General features: G+C 42.1%; 1 protein-coding gene across 2 annotated transcripts; it reads left to right on the top strand.

Annotated features, from left to right (window-relative positions):
* The first annotated feature begins 522 nt into the window (after positions 1 to 522).
* slc16a6b (solute carrier family 16 member 6b) lies at positions 523 to 9372 on the top strand. Of its 2 annotated transcripts, XM_010873881.4 has the most exons (6): positions 523 to 1282; positions 2780 to 3032; positions 4146 to 4289; positions 5559 to 5687; positions 5847 to 6785; positions 7006 to 9372. In XM_010873881.4, the coding sequence occupies exons 2-6, from the start codon at positions 2795 to 2797 to the stop codon at positions 7296 to 7298; spliced, it is 1743 nt and encodes a 580-aa protein (XP_010872183.2). In that variant the 5' UTR covers positions 523 to 1282; positions 2780 to 2794; the 3' UTR covers positions 7299 to 9372. The 2 variants fall into 2 exon arrangements, with proteins under 2 accessions (XP_010872183.2, XP_019906349.2); XM_020050790.3 differs by lacking the exons at positions 523 to 1282; positions 2780 to 3032 and adding an exon at positions 5198 to 5252 and having other exon boundaries at positions 4154 to 4289.
* The last annotated feature ends 7314 nt before the right edge of the window (positions 9373 to 16686 follow it).

The following is a 16686-nucleotide window of genomic DNA, read 5'->3' as shown; positions in this document are numbered from 1 at the left end:
GTGACAATCCACTCAGACCTTCCTGACTCCAGGCTGACTGATACAAACACGGTAGTGTTTTCAGTGTAGCACCACCCTATGAAAACATGTAGCCCTGACCTAGAGTTGGACTGCAGCACCACTTGTGATCTATGTATTTTATCCCATTTTTAATCTTTACATATTTTTCTTATTGTATTTTTTCTTATTATTATGTTTTCATTTGTTTTGATGTTTTCATTTGAGTATTTGTTTTTATGTTATTGTATTTGTATATATTTTTTTTCTTTCTTTCTTTGTAAAGCACATTGAATTGCTTCGATGTATGAATTGTGGTATATAAATAAACGTGCTATAATCTTGCCCGGTTGGGTCATAGCGTCGTCATCCGGCGACATGTCAAAGGGGTCTCTTACTACTGGGGTGGGGCCTACGAAACCCACTAACCTACTTTTACGCTGGTAACACATTTGTGCATGTGACTTGTTGGAGTGCTCTTATTGGCCGGAAAATTTCACATCGGTTTCTGCGTGAAATCACATTAACAGCGGGTAGGTAAGGATGTTCTTTCGATGTTCTCAACGTGTGTTCCTGGATCAAACTGGAATAAACCTGTTTCGCCATGACTGAGCCGCGTGTGCTCGTGCTGTGTCTCCTCTCCACGCGCGTTCACGACTGAACCTCGAGAATTGGCAACGTCACTTAGGTAGAGGAGCATCCACAATCGAGTAAACATTTAAATATAAAGACATAACCGCTCATTAACCGAGACTCTAAATGGAATGAATGATTGTTACTCTTTTTTATGTTTTCGTTTTTATTCATACAATAATGACAGAGGTCATGTATTTGTTGGAACAGACACTTCACAGATGTGAAAAGTGCAGTCGTTGGTTGCGCGCTCCTGAGAAAAATGCTACAGCAGAATTTGCGCGTCCTCGCTAAAAGACCGGCTCAAGCCGGTAGGCCCTTATAAAGCCCGGCTGGGACGGTCTGGAAGGAAGGAAACGGTTCACTCGCAGATGATAAAAACGAGAGAGATAGGCTTACAGTAAACAGGAGAACATATTAAGCTATGATTCTCCTTTTGGATCACACACGAGGACATTTTAATGTTAGGGTTATAACCAACCGTAACGTCTGAAACCAAATTGACTGAGCTGGTAATCCGTTACAAGGAGTAGATTGAAATGATAGACAAAAGATAGCGGCTGATTATCACATTTTTAGTACAATTATTAGACGACTCTAGGCGATTTTCTGCCGGTCATTTTTCGCACTAGACTGGTCGTCGCAATTGTTGGTAAGTATTTATATTTCGCTTTTTGGGGGCTTCACTTGTACTCACCTTTTGCATAAACATGCATTGAAAGTTTTGTCACTGCATCCGGCGACCATTGTTAACCCACCATTTTTAACCACTACAGTACATCAGTAGCCTTCTAGTGTTCGATATGAATCACTCTCCCAACCACTTAGTTGCAAGTAAGATGTGATGTCACCAAAGTCCAGATCTTTCATTAGTGTTAGGTTTATTTTTTTTAAATACTATAAACGTGAAATTAAAATAAAACGCGTATAAAAAGCATGTAATCGCAAATATACGAGGGAGTTACTGGGGGGTCTTACTTTACTAATAGGCACAGCTACTGTATTGGCACAGCATTTTAATGGTTGCCCAATACATTCAAAACCGCAATGCTGTAAAGACTAGTCAAGGTACAGTCTGCACGAGAGAGAGAGAGAGAGAGAGCGGAAGAGAGAAGGATGGCGTTCTGCAATGTAGCTATCAGTAGCTACCAGAGGGTGGATTCAAAGTTTTAACTGACATGGGTCATCTCCGTAGTTACACATTTGTTCATTCTGTATAAATGCTTCTGTTGTCGCTATAAAATATAAATAAATAAACGTAATGTCAAATCATATTACCTACATGTAATCATCATTATTCTACATTACCTTGCATAATAAAGCATGGTTATATCTGGTGTCACGGGTTTGACAAAACGTATTTTTGCTGACGCTCTTATCCACATCAAGTTATCTTTTATATTTCTTAGTTCTCTGGTAACTAGTTTATAATTGACAATTGTTTACAGATTAATCACACACCACACCCCTTTGTGTTTTATTACTTAATCCTACTTTATTTTAAACAGTATAATATCTGCAGGGGAACCAAACAACTAGGCGGTTATTTATGAGGCAGCCTGAATAAGTAATAGTGAAAGAAATGTTATAAAAAGAGAAACAAGCATGTCAAAAGTACTGTGAGCATTGCAAAATAAAACCAGTGCAACATGGCTTCATTGACAATTGACTGAGAATGTCCACATATGTTGCATCATATTCGTTCTTTTTAAATATTGTATATTGACATTTCTGAAAGGCAGACTAGGCCCATATAGAACAGGAACATCCTCAGAACATCCTCAGAACATCCTCAGATCTCCAGTTAGGCGTGAATGGCTTGTATATTACAGCTTCATTGTTTAAAGCTCAGAATGAGGTCAAGTAAGAGAAGAACAAAGCAGCGAGCCAAATAGATACTATACAGTGTATATAGAGAGCATGGGAATGAGGAGGGTGGCGTTTCATTTAGGAACTCCGATTTCCAGCAGTAAAACTGTGAAAACAGCGTAAGGCTCAAAAATGCCGGCTGCTTTTTGATTTCCTCTGGCAGCGTTCCAGTAAGTGCTGGGACTGCAGGCTATGGTGTTTATGACAGTCTCACTGTGTTTGTGCTCCCTGGCTCCCTCAGGTGTCTAACCCTGCCTTCCCTGTCTCTCTCCGCCCCCAGGGCCCCGATCCAGCCATGCAGGGCTTCAAGTCGGCCATGCAGGGTTGCGCCGGTCCGTGTGTGTACGAGGCAGTGCCGGACGGGGGCTGGGGCTGGGTGGTGGCCGGGGCCTTTTTCTTCGTGGAGGTGTTCACCTACGGGACCATTAAGAGTCTGGGGGTGTTCCTCCAGGACCTCATGACAGAGTTTGGGGAGAGCAACAGCCGAGTGTCCTGGGTCATCTCCATATGCGTCTTCATCCTCGCCTTCACAGGTGGGTCGGATTGTCGGTCTTAGCACCCCTTTTATCATTATTATCGGTGTGATGGTGGTCATGGTTATCATGCTCTTCATCGTCGTCGTGGTGATCATCGTCATTATCTGCCAATGGGAGCCTCCATATTGGATTTCCTGCGATTTTGAACAGTGCAAAGGGCTTCAAACATAGTTTCATGTGGCTGTGAATTGTACATAAATGTTGATAATCATATTATAACATCAGTTGATGCCCAAAACACTAAAGTATCTAATCAAAGTATGTATTCAATTTGTCCTCATACTTGGGCCATAACAACCACATTTACTCTCTTGATACATTTACTCACTGTGATAAATTTGGCACACATTTTCAGGGTTTGAGTCTAGCTAATTAACAATGTTAAAATTTGGCCGTAAGAGGGCACCAAGAGAAAACATCCATGCAACATTTGTTGTATTTATGGAGAAATGTATAAATGCAAAATTGGGTGAATACTGAACCCCACTGAAGCTGCTTGCACCATTGCCTTGGTATCTTGTAATATCAGATTCATCAATTCTTACCAGTTTTTTCTATCCTGTTTAGTTGATTTGGTGGAGTGTTCCGTTTACTGTGTAACTAAACAGAGATGTGTCATTCTAAATGCCCTGACACCTGGACTGTTCCCAGTGCTTTGGTCAGGACAGTTGATGTAGACAGTAGTCGTTTTACCGTGGACATGAGAAGGCTTGAGGAAGTAGGAACCCCTACATGCCTACTGTCAAATACGGCTTTGGCTTCCACTGAACCATGAGCCATTATTAAAGTGAATGGCATCCTATGCCTCTGACAGGACAATTGTCAGAAAGTGGATCTTAACAATCCACAAAGAAATTGTTAATTCAACCAAAATTAATTCCAGTATTGTTAACCAATGGATCTTAAAAGATGATGTAAGGAGGAGTGGTATTTGTTTCATACAGCCATCATTTTATATAAAAATGATCACTTAGTGAAGAGGAGTAATATTTAATATATATATATAAGACATATCTCTACCAGCAAAACAAAACAATCGTATCTCTACCTTTTAAAACTAAACCACACTCTCTCTTCTCCATGTGTCGACTCCCTCCCTTCTTCCTCCAGCCCCTCTGTCCACTCTGCTGAGTAACCGGTTTGGGTACCGTCCTGTGGTGATGCTGGGAGGTTTTCTCATCAGTCTGGGAACCATCTCCTCGGCTTTCGTGTCCTCCATCAATGAGATGTACATCACCCTCGGTATTGTCTCAGGTAACCATTTAATCGACGGCCCGCGCGGATGGGCAAGCACACAAGCTAACACATACACCCCCCCCATCGTTGCACACTGCGGCCTGTCTTGTGAGGGGCATCAAATGATCTGGAAAACACTGAATCCTTTTCTTTTTTAAGAGTAATGGTCAGTTCATGCTTAAGGGAGGTTTTCACTTTGTTTCTCACAATGAAATAAGTATATGGCCAAGAGAAATCTGTTGTTCAGTTGTCTTTAAACGGCTCTTACAAACTTCAGCTAACATTTGCCATCACTAGCAAACAATGCAGATGACTCATTTTAACCGTGCTTACACATCTCCTGATTACTTCCATTACTTTTTTCTAGCGATGTCTTAAGTTGAACACTCTTTGTAGTGGCTGTTTATACGACTGTACCGTTCCTTCTGGCCAACAGACTTGTTTCAGAGTGAAGAACCATTTGACAAAGTAAAGAATAGGGAAGGGATGACTAGCAGTGCCCTGATTGACATTGACCAACATCTTCCAGACCAGGTCTTTGCTTGTGGGGTGCTCAAGAATAACTCCGCTGCCAAGCCTGTATCAATGAAACCTGTATTTACTGCATATCAATGAAACCTGTGTTAACAATGAGGCTTAAACACCACTATTTTGAATCTACGTCCTGCACTGTGATCCATCCTGGATTGACACCGCAGAAAAGGACTGATGATATCAAAATTATCCAAAAATAAACAAATATTTCCTTCCAGATCCGATGGGAATAACTTTTCTTTCCCAGAACGAAACACTGCTAGCTCTCCTTCTGAATGACGATTCTTCAGCTCTCCTTTTGAAACAGACAGCAGCTAACTTAACAATCCCTGTTTTCTCTTCCCCTCTTCTCTTTTCTCTCTCTGTTGTTTTTTAACTGCGTCTTATTTTAGCAGTCGCCACGACAACCAGCCCGACCCCATCACACCTCGGCCAAGCGACCACTGAGTGAGTCACGTCACAGTGACGCGTCAGCCCCTGACCTTTGACATCACAGAGACCTGTCACCCCTGACCTCTTGACCTCTGACCTCGCTGCAGGGCCAGTGGCTATCACGTTCCCGCACGCTCGTGTTTGATCAATGACGTCTAACCGATGACATGGATTTGAGAAAAGAGTGAAACGGCATTTTGCCCTTTGACACTTCGTAAACCTTATTTGACAAGACCTTGATGACAAGGCAACCCTGATCACGCACACTGCACATTTTGGGTGTTTATTAAAAAATATTCTTCTCATTTCTGATATCTTCAGGCCTGGGTTACTGCCTGACCTTCCTCCCGACGGTCACCATCTTGTCCCAGTATTTTAGCAAGAGGAGGTCTCTGGTCACCTCCCTGGCATCATCAGGAGAGTCCTTCGCCATGTTTGGCTTTGCACCAGGTTCGTCCATGTCCCTCCCAATTGGCACCCCATTCCCAAAAGTAGTGCACTTCCTTAGGAAAAAGATGTCAGTTTCATATTTTGTCCTCCAATCTGCTTCCAAGTAACCTTGTGGAATGGTAAAACTCATTTTAAAACGGTTTCCCATCCCTTCTGCAGCCTTCATGGCCTTAAAGGAGAGCATCGGCTGGCGTCACTGCTTCGTCCTCATCGGCTTCCTGCAGGCCTCCTTGATTGGCTGTGGCGCTCTGCTACGACCGATCGTCATCAGCCCCAGCCAGGAAGAGGTCGAGGATGTGTTCAGTAAGAAGCCGTTTGTTCCGTTGGCTACGGTCTACGAGCTCGAGAATGAAGACGCCCAGACCAGCATTAGTGCCGGGGAGTCTGAAGACTCAGCCGATTCCGGGGTCACCTCCCTGTCCGCCTCCACTGCCGACCTCCAGGCCGCCACAGCGGCCTCCCACGACCCATCCGAGACGCTGGCCCTCATGGAGGCCCGGGGCGAGAGGAGCCATGATCAAGGGGGCCAGGAAATCCCTCTAACCCCGCTGGAGCAGCTCGAGGCCGGGGGGAAGGAGCGAAGCGAGTCGTGCCCCGTGGTGGCTCAACCGCCCAGGCCTAAACTCCTCGACGTCACTGTGCTGAAAGACGGAGCGTTCCTCTGCTACTCCCTGTTTGGCCTGTTCGCCACCCTGGGTTTCTTCGCCCCGTCGCTTTACATCATAGAACTCAGCAAGAGCAGAGGGGTGGACTCGGAGAAGGCGGCCTACATGCTGTCCGTGATGGCGGTGGCCGAGGTGTGCGGACGCCTGTCCATCGGAGTCATATTGAACAAGCTGCGGGTGCGGAAGACCCGGGTGCTCCTGGTTTGCGTCGTCCTGCTGTGCCTCGTGCTGGTGGCCTTCACCCTGGTGACGGAGTTCTGGGGGCTGGTGGTCTGCTGCTGTTTCTACGGCTTCCTGATGGGCACCGTAGGCTCCACCCACATCCCCATGCTGGCCGAGGAGGACGTGGTGGGCATCGACCGCATGCCCTCGTCCGTGGGGGTCTACGTGTGCATTCAGAGCTTCGCGGGGCTGGCCGGACCACCCCTGGGAGGTAAGAGATGCCACCCCGGCATGGTCGTGGGACCTGTCGCCCAAGCAGAGCTGTTCTAATGAATATAATAGATGGATGGACATGGATGATAATACACAGTACAGTAAATACGTATGCTCTCTGTATTCCTCCGACGCCCCTGTTTTCCTGTCATGTCCGTTCCACGTCTGTCTTTGGGCGTCTTTAACGTTGCCCGTATTCCGGTGTGTTTTCTCCTCAGGCTTATTGGTGGATGTGACCCATAACTACGGCTCGGCCTTCTATTCCTGCGCTGTGGGCATGGGGCTGGGTGCTGTCTTCCTTGCCATGGTGGGTCCTGCCAAGTCGGGCCTCTGCCGCCGTGCCACGACCAGGAAGCAGGATGTGGTGGGAAGGGAGGGGGACGGCATGGGGGACGACCTGGAGAAGGTGTCCCAGGACAGCGGCTCTGCCGACTTCCTGGACATCGACTTGTTCGCCGAGACGAGTCCGCCCAAGCGGTCAGCTGACCGGGAGAGCGGCGGCGGGGTTTGAACGTGGCTGCGTTGTAACGGGACGGGCTACGCCGGCCGACCCCAGCGGGACCACTCAGTTAATTCAAGGTTGAATGAAAGAACGATACGACCTGATTTGGCCAACTGCTGCCTGATCGAATATATCGACCAAGTAACCGAAAGCTCACGGTTCTCCTTCACCCCCTGGAGAACCCGCGTGCTGCTGAGTGCTGGATCAACTCAGTGGAACAGATGCACACAAACAGCTCTTACTTGTATGGCCTCTCAGATGTAGTTCACAGACTGGTAATGCAGAGAAACATGTAGTCTTCAGTGTATTCCTTGTCTTTTTCCGCAGAGTGAATCAAACTCCTCACACGGCTGAGACGGGCATTAAGTGTTATAACTAATGTCAGCGACCAGGATATGATCTCTCTGTTTGAAGTTCTAATCCCAAAACGACAGTTTACAGGGTCTGCCCGTACGCTGACCAATGCCAAAGGTCTGGTTTTAACAGGTCTGGTACTGTCATAATGTTCACTATTGTCTGAATGTACTGGTAGCCTAGCACTATCCTCTAACAGTAGTTATTACAGAGCCTAGAAAACGACACAACAGTCTACTTCATGTAGTCCATTTGTACGTATGTTACATATGTTCTAAATCTTCCGACAGTATGGTCGAGACTAAGATGCATGCATTGTAATATGAACGACTGTGATTCAGTTCTGTCGAACACTCTACCAGTCAGTCTGCCAATCAATCAATCAATCAAAGTTTCTGATGTATACACCATTTCCATTTTTATGTCGAAATTCATGTGCTTGAGCAACCCATGGTGACAAGACAAATCTTCCATAAGCTTTGTTTTGCTGAGGGAGACTTTTTGTTTTTGTGGTCATATTGGCCTAAACGCCTCACTCAAAGACCCTGACTCTAGTATTCTCTACAGCTGTTCTATCATGTGCCTTTTCTCCTGATCTTATCCACGCTGTGTCCACATTGTAACTGCTCCTTCTACACATGGAAGGAAGATGTTTCATATATTTGTTTACTGTGTCCACATTCTGACCCGATATCCTGCTACCGTTCTTTCTGCCAATGCATATTTATGATATTCTTTCAAAGTATTATTTATTTATTTATTTATTTCAAGTCATATTGATGTGGATACTCTTACGTGTCAATCATTCTACGTGGTGGGATGACTGTCCAAAAATGTCAGCACTTGTAAGGATAAAAACACAATAGGGCCAGTTTTGTGGGTACAGATTAACCCTTGTGCTAAGCTAAAGAAATTAAGCTTTGTGGCGTTTTTCTATCCAGAACTAGGGTCAATCGTTGTCAGCAAAACTGGCCTAATGTAAGCCTTGACTACTACAGAAGGTGATAGGAAAGATTCAGTCAGAAAACTTTTAATCGTGCATACTTGTCTAACGTGGGCCACTCAGCGTGTGAACAGGATGAGAACCAAGGACCCGTTAGAACCAGGTATAAGCAGGACTTCCGACCACCTCTGAAACTGGCACAGGCAGAGAGGTGGAAGTACTTGGTTGTGTTAAACACTTTTGTGAAGTTCTTTATTAAGACAAACGTTACCAGGTAAAAGTAGTTTGTAACTGACCAGTGACCTAAATTTATAATTTTCCACACATTTTTATTGTATGACCCACTGGTTATTTATGAACTCCCTTTACCTGGTAATTGAGGTCTTAATTAAAAACGTCCCTAAACTGGTGAACACAGCAAAATTCAGCTGAGTACTTTTACTTTGTACCTTTTACACCTCTTCACACAGGTAGCAGATCACTGTCTAAGCCATTTACTGTCTGCAAATGTATTCACAACCTGAATGTGGACAAGTTTAGGAAACAAGGACACATGTTAGCAGTATGTCTGAACAGGGCTCATGAGCATACTACGACTTGAAACTTCTGCTGGTATGATCTGTTTTTGGAAAATATGTTCAGATGCGTCTTTCTCTGTCATGTTTTTTTTTTTACAGAAATGTAAAGCCAGTCGTATACCTGGTTGAAGCTGCAATACCCCCAGCAGATTTTTTTTTATTATTTCAAATTCAGTTGATTTCTTGATAATAAATGAGTATCTCAACACCTGCTCATCTTCTCATTTGATTTCAGGAGAGGTAGTAATATGCATAACATTTGACTAAAATAAGTGTGTGTGTGTGTGTGTTTTACCCTAACTATACTCATGGGGACTTTTGTCAGTACCCATGAGGCAAAAGTCAATTTCCGGCTCAGGGTTTAGGTTTAGGGTCAAATTTACAATTCATTTTAGAGTTAGAATTGGGGTTTCTATAAGGTCCAGGCATTGTTGGTTAAGTTTAGGGTTAAGGTTAGGCATAAATATTACTTTATTTAGGTTTATATTAGGGTAAGGGTTAGGTTTAGGGTGAGGGAGCATGCAATTTCTATTTTCTGGTAGAATAGGAGGATAGCCATACAAACTTGTGTGTGTGTGTAACAACCCAGTTTGGTGTCAACGTCAGCACGTGTGGAAACCAGATCCCAGACGATATGGCGCACGCACACTCTATCTCTCTAATCTCTTCACTGAACCCTCTGTTAATAATCTGGAGGAAATACCTTGCTAACCCTCACAACAACGAATGTTCACCTTGTGGGGTCTGGTGTTTGAACCAGTGACCTTTCAGTTACTGGAACCAACATTCTAACCACTTAACGCTCCGCTTATGCAACTCTACTTTCCAATACCACGCTTCTCTTCTGGAGTGGCCTACTGTGCTAACTATTGTTTCACCGCCACCTAGTGGTTCTGTCCTGACATTACAACCTGATGTTGCCTGAATTGGACTTGGTTGATTTTTTTTAACAATAATATGTCACTTTGCTCAACAAACCTCTTCCTGTCCCACGCCACTAACATCATCTGAAATTCAGACACTAGGGATCTTATTTAATGAATCTTAGAGTGTGACTGCTGAGTCAGACTTAACATCTGAGTTATTTAGTAGATGCTCTTATCCAGAGCAACTTACAGAAGAGACTAATGTTGAGTGCCTTGCTCAAAGGCACAACATGTTTTCAAACCACATGTACATATATACACTTATATATTCAAGATGTTTATTATAAGCATTACGAACCTGTAATATGAGTGACTGAAAGTTTACCACTTTGAAGGTTACTGAGGTGACAGCTAGGAAAATGAGTGCAATGGAACATAACATTCATGATAAATATATACATAATCTAACTCCATATTGTGTATAAATATACATGATCATAAGTGACCATAATATGTAGCAAGTGCTTAGTAAAGGTAGCTACTCCTTTTGTCAGAAACCATGCATAAAAATGGCATGTGTTCCTGGGTTCATCCAGACTGGGCAGAGACCCATAACTCAGGGATACCCAGTCTGATGACTTAAAATTACATGTGTGTGTGCACTTATACTTATTTTATCATAAGCACCCATGGTGTAGGTTGTTTATCACAGAACATTAAAACGGCATGTGTTCCTGGGTCTACACAGAATGGTACGAAACCCAGGACTCAGATGACAAGTCTGCTTGCTTCAACTTACTTATTCAAATGTAATTATCATTAGTCCTACAAACTTGAGTATGAAAATAAACAAGGAATGCCATATTTCAAAGTAATACAATTTATCCCAATCAACTAATAAAGTTACAAATACCAAACATAGTTACATACCAGCAATATTCAGCGTCCAAATCTACCAATTATACCATAAGTGTCTAAAACCCACTATAGCACCAACGTGTGCTAGGAGCTCCCGCTAACGATCGACCCCTAACCCTTTTCACCACAAAACATGTCGGGAGGTCTCTTCAACCAAAACAAACTCCTAAACAGCATTTCAACACATCGTGTTGGAGGTCTGTTTAACGAGAACAAGGTCAAATCACTGTTTGAGATAAGGCTATTTATCCTAAAATCAGACATATCTAAAACAGTCCCCCAAACAGTCATTAGCATTACTTCACCTTGGCAAATACAATGAACACAAAGGACAGGAACTCTCCCACTTAACCAATGCAAAATTACAGAATGGATGAGGCGTTGCCGCCCGTTGTCAGACATGTTACACGGACAAACATTCTACAGTGTTCTTGTCAAGTTTGATCCATAACCTGTACAGAACAGTAAAGCATACCAGACTATTCTGCCCTTTTTGGGGAACAGGGGAAACCCAAACACTACAGACAAATATCATCATGTATTTAGTTACATTCCAGTTTGCTCCGTTTCACATCTCCCCAGGTGAGCTCAGGAGGCTGGAGCTGAGGGATATTTAGAGATGCAAATGTTATGCAGGACCCCTGATTAACATCACCAAGGGTCTGTTGGGGACTTGGTCGGGCCAGACGCTCCTCTTCCTCGAATACACTTCCACTCTTCCTCAACAGACATTTCTCATTACACTAAAAACCCATATCTGTTGCAAGTCCACAGCTGCGCTCCGTTGTATACATCCCAAATACAGGACATAACCCCAAAACAATCCTTTGTTATGAGTTTTCCACAAACTAAGTAGAGGTGAATGGCATATCAGCTGCACTAGTTCGGCAGCTATATAATACAAGGAATACCATTGCCCATCTACCAGAAAACAAGGTCATAGAAACAACCTGGTTTACCTCCAAAATCATACCCATTAATCTGCACTGTGCCCTACCACTGCCCAGAGGCCTGTTGGTCAAAGGAGGCACTATGTAGGGAATAGGGGCCCTTTTGTACATAGATTAATTTAAAGAGAGGGGAAATAATTAAGTCAAACCCCATCAGCTGACCATAATGTAGCTCTCCAATCTTCCTTCCATTGTACATGGACACATTCATTAAGCACAAAATGCAAGAAAACTCACTGAAACAGAGACCAAAGTTTTCCAACAGGAAAAGTCTGTGTTGTTGTTCCGTTGCAAAGTGTTTTTGCTGTGGTGTGAACTGTTGAACACTACCAAACTGAGGCTGATCGGACTTTATCCTACTTGCATACTTGGACGTTAATTATACCAAGGTATTCAGTGCTACAGTACAAATTATACTAATCCCTGATACTGAAGTACTAGAGTGTTAGAAATCAAGTTCATTACTGTATAAGGAACTGCATCAAACACATAGAAAATATGTATTATAATACAGGCCAGCCAATACTATGAACATGTCCTCCCCAATTAAGGAACCACCAGCTGCCTGGGATCCATCAGATTAAAACAAATCAGGTGCAAAGCAGAAAAACAAACATAATAAAGGTACACTGGACAAAAATGTAAATGAAAAATGAAACAAAGGTTTTAAAGGTTTTACTGAGTTACAGTTCACATGGGGAAATCAGTCAATTCCAATTAAGTAATTAGTCCCTAATCTTGGGAATCCACATGACTGGGAATATAGATACAGTACGCGTCTCTTGGCGACGAATACCTTAAAAAGCGTAAGGGCCGTGTTTCAGAAGGTGCATATGAGGATGCCCGAGACGGTTTCTGAGAGTTTGTGCCGAAATTCTTCCACGAAACAAACCCACGAGGATAAAGTGCAGACTGACAGACTTCATTTTAGGATATTTACATTCATAAATGATGAACCATATAGGAATATTCTGCCTATTTGTACATACAGTTCCTTGCAGAAGTATTCAAACCTGACCAATCGTCTAATTGTATTGAATTACAAACTGTGTATTGAAATGTTGCTCTTTTTATATAAAACTCTTACACTCAAATTACAAATTGTGAGGTGCCATTGGATCGATGTTAGGAAATACTAAATATAAAAAAATAGAAACCTGCTGTCAAAAGATTATTGGTCAGGCTGTGGATCTGAAGTTAAATGAAAACCAATCAGCACTCTTACCTCGTTAGTTCATGAGCAGGAGAGCTAACAAAACATTTTGCTCCTGTACTTATTCTGTAAATTCCAATATAGCCCTGTTCTCTATTTTTATTTTAGTATTATTATTGGGTTCTTATCACTGTTCCAATGTATGATTCTATTTTATTATAACTATGAAGTGGCATTGCTGAGAATTCCTCTGGTATCAGGAGCGTTGTCATGCATGTGTATTCTACTGTATGATTCTATTTTATTATAACTATGAAGTGGCATTGCTGAGAATTCCTCTGGTATCAGGAGCGTTGTCATGCATGTGTATTCTACTGTATGATTCTATTTTATTATAACTATGAAGTGGCATTGCTGAGAATTCCTCTGGTATCAGGAGCGTTGTCATGCATGTGTATTCTACTGTACGATTCTATTTTATTATAACTATGAAGTGGCATTGCTGAGAATTCCTCTGGTATCAGGAGCGTTGTCATGCATGTGTATTCTACTGTATGATTCTATTTTATTATAACTATGAAGTGGCATTGCTGAGAATTCCTCTGGTATCAGGAGCGTTGTCATGCATGTGTATTCTACTGTATGATTCTATTTTATTATAACTATGAAGTGGCATTGCTGAGAATTCCTCTGGTATCAGGAGCGTTGTCATGCATGTGTATTCTACTGTATGATTCTATTTTATTATAACTATGAAGTGGCATTGCTGAGAATTCCTCTGGTATCAGGAGCGTTGTCATGCATGTGTATTCTACTGTATGATTCTATTTTATTATAACTATGAAGTGGCATTGCTGAGAATTCCTCTGGTATCAGGAGCGTTGTCATGCATGTGTATTCTACTGTATGATTCTATTTTATTATAACTATGAAGTGGCATTGCTGAGAATTCCTCTGGTATCAGGAGCGTTGTCATGCATGTGTATTCTACTGTATGATTCTATTTTATTATAACTATGAAGTGGCATTGCTGAGAATTCCTCTGGTATCAGGAGCGTTGTCATGCATGTGTATTCTACTGTATGATTCTATTTTATTATAACTATGAAGTGGCATTGCTGAGAATTCCTCTGGTATCAGGAGCGTTGTCATGCATGTGTATTCTACTGTATGATTCTATTTTATTATAACTATGAAGTGGCATTGCTGAGAATTCCTCTGGTATCAGGAGCGTTGTCATGCATGTGTATTCTACTGTATGATTCTATTTTATTATAACTATGAAGTGGCATTGCTGAGAATTCCTCTGGTATCAGGAGCGTTGTCATGCATGTGTATTCTACTGTATGATTCTATTTTATTATAACTATGAAGTGGCATTGCTGAGAATTCCTCTGGTATCAGGAGCGTTGTCATGCATGTGTATTCTACTGTATGATTCTATTTTATTATAACTATGAAGTGGCATTGCTGAGAATTCCTCTGGTATCAGGAGCGTTGTCATGCATGTGTATTCTACTGTATGATTCTATTTTATTATAACTATGAAGTGGCATTGCTGAGAATTCCTCTGGTATCAGGAGCGTTGTCATGCATGTGTATTCTACTGTATGATTCTATTTTATTATAACTATGAAGTGGCATTGCTGAGAATTCCTCTGGTATCAGGAGCGTTGTCATGCATGTGTATTCTACTGTATGATTCTATTTTATTATAACTATGAAGTGGCATTGCTGAGAATTCCTCTGGTATCAGGAGCGTTGTCATGCATGTGTATTCTACTGTATGATTCTATTTTATTATAACTATGAAGTGGCATTGCTGAGAATTCCTCTGGTATCAGGAGCGTTGTCATGCATGTGTATTCTACTGTATGATTCTATTTTATTATAACTATGAAGTGGCATTGCTGAGAATTCCTCTGGTATCAGGAGCGTTGTCATGCATGTGTATTCTACTGTATGATTCTATGGAGACATTGTGACAGGGACCAAATGTCTAGAGCCATTCTAAGTGTGGCATTTATTTGGAGTAGGCTGCCATTTTCGCTGAAAAATAAATCAGTGACATAGCCAAAACATTGAATGTGTCAGCATCTATTGTTTAGTACATTGCTAACAAGCCAGAACAAACTGACAAATCACGTTACACCATGGAAGACTGCTTGCAATTGGGAAGAAAAAAAACATTTTAACTCACACAGAAATCACTGATTTGTAAAAGATGACTAGAAAGACATGTCTACACCAGCATAACCTCAGAGGCGTCATCACAACATGCAAAGCACTGATAAGCATCAATAACAGAACAGACATGTTACAGGTAACTAAAAACCTGTGGGTTTCTGGTACAAAGACTTAAGGACAGACCAGATGAAGATTGAGGTGTATTAGTTAGAAGGGAACTATTCAAAATTCCAAGCATACTACCTCGTCAGTGAAACATGGAGATTAGTGTTACGGCTTCGGCCTGTGTGGCTGCCATGGCAACTGGATCACAGTATCCTCATTGATGATGTGACAGCTGACGGCAGCAGCAGATTGATTGAAGTGCTCAGAAACATTTTATCAACTCAGATCAACCAGATTCCTCTAAACTTACTGGACAAGTCACCTTGCAGCAGTACAATGAACGCAGAGAAACTGCTGAAGCAATTTTTCTTCGGCCAAAAAAGTGGAATGTTCTCTATCGGCTAGATCAATCCCCTGTCCTGAATACAATTCACCCGCTAAACACAAAACTGAATGCAAAACCTTCCTTTAGGCAGCACCAGTTTCCGTTGACAAGAGAGCAGCTGACAAGCTGCTGAATCCCCTATTCGTCTTTGTACGAGTACCACTTGGAATTGCTATTTAATACCGGTTTATTTGTATTTATATATATATTTGTAAAAATATTTGAAACATTAACCACAGATGTCAAGTGTGCTTATATTTATGCTGTTCATACAGTAAAAATATTACATCCCATTGCCCCTATAAATAATAAAATAGGAAATGAAGATGGAAGGACTAGAACAAGGTGAAGTGAAAGGACTATGTATAGAATGGCAGTACTACTTTTTCAAATCCAATGTGCTGGAGTACAGAGCAAAAACAACAGTTGCATTGTATTTAGTAGATCATAACGTTGATATGTCTTTTAAAAAGAACCACCTGAGAGGGACTACCCCGATAATTACAACTTATCAATGAAAAACGGTTCAGTTCAGTTCTTCTTCCCATCTGCAGCAGCTGCTGGCCAATTGCGGAGCTAATTAGCTGGACAGACGGCTAAACGGCTAAGACACAAAATACAATCCATTTGTGGCTGTTTCGGAGGCAGCGATTTAACGTAATAATTAGATTTCCTGCTACCTTTGCTAATCCTTTGGGATACAAACCACCCGATAACACCACTACCTCCTGACGATGACAGATACGTTAGACATGTTTGTGGATAAAACAGGTAGTCCCATTTCCTATGTAACAACCTAATACAGAATGTTAATATTAAAATACGTGACTACCAGCGTTGTAGGACGGTTAGACGGACATACTAAAAGAACTACCCCAAACATGGATGTAATGAGTTGTGAAAGCGGAAAACATTGACATAACATGGGATGGAACCAAGGAAACGCGTCACCACACAA

Source organism: Esox lucius, chromosome 11 (genome assembly GCF_011004845.1).
Source record: "Esox lucius isolate fEsoLuc1 chromosome 11, fEsoLuc1.pri, whole genome shotgun sequence".
Lineage (NCBI taxonomy): Eukaryota > Metazoa > Chordata > Actinopteri > Esociformes > Esocidae > Esox > Esox lucius.
The sequence above is the reverse complement of the archived record's forward strand: the minus strand, read 5'-3'. Positions and strand labels throughout refer to the sequence as shown.

Excerpts from the sequence above, each read along its gene's own strand:
- slc16a6b (XM_010873881.4), top strand. The coding sequence starts at position 2,795 with ATGCAGGGCTTCAAGTCGGCCATGCAGGGTTGCGCCGGTCCGTGTGTG. Across the intron at positions 4,290-5,558 it reads CACCCTCGGTATTGTCTCAG|GCCTGGGTTACTGCCTGACC; the intron begins GTAACCATTTAA and ends TGATATCTTCAG. Across the intron at positions 5,688-5,846 it reads CATGTTTGGCTTTGCACCAG|CCTTCATGGCCTTAAAGGAG; the intron begins GTTCGTCCATGT and ends TCCCTTCTGCAG.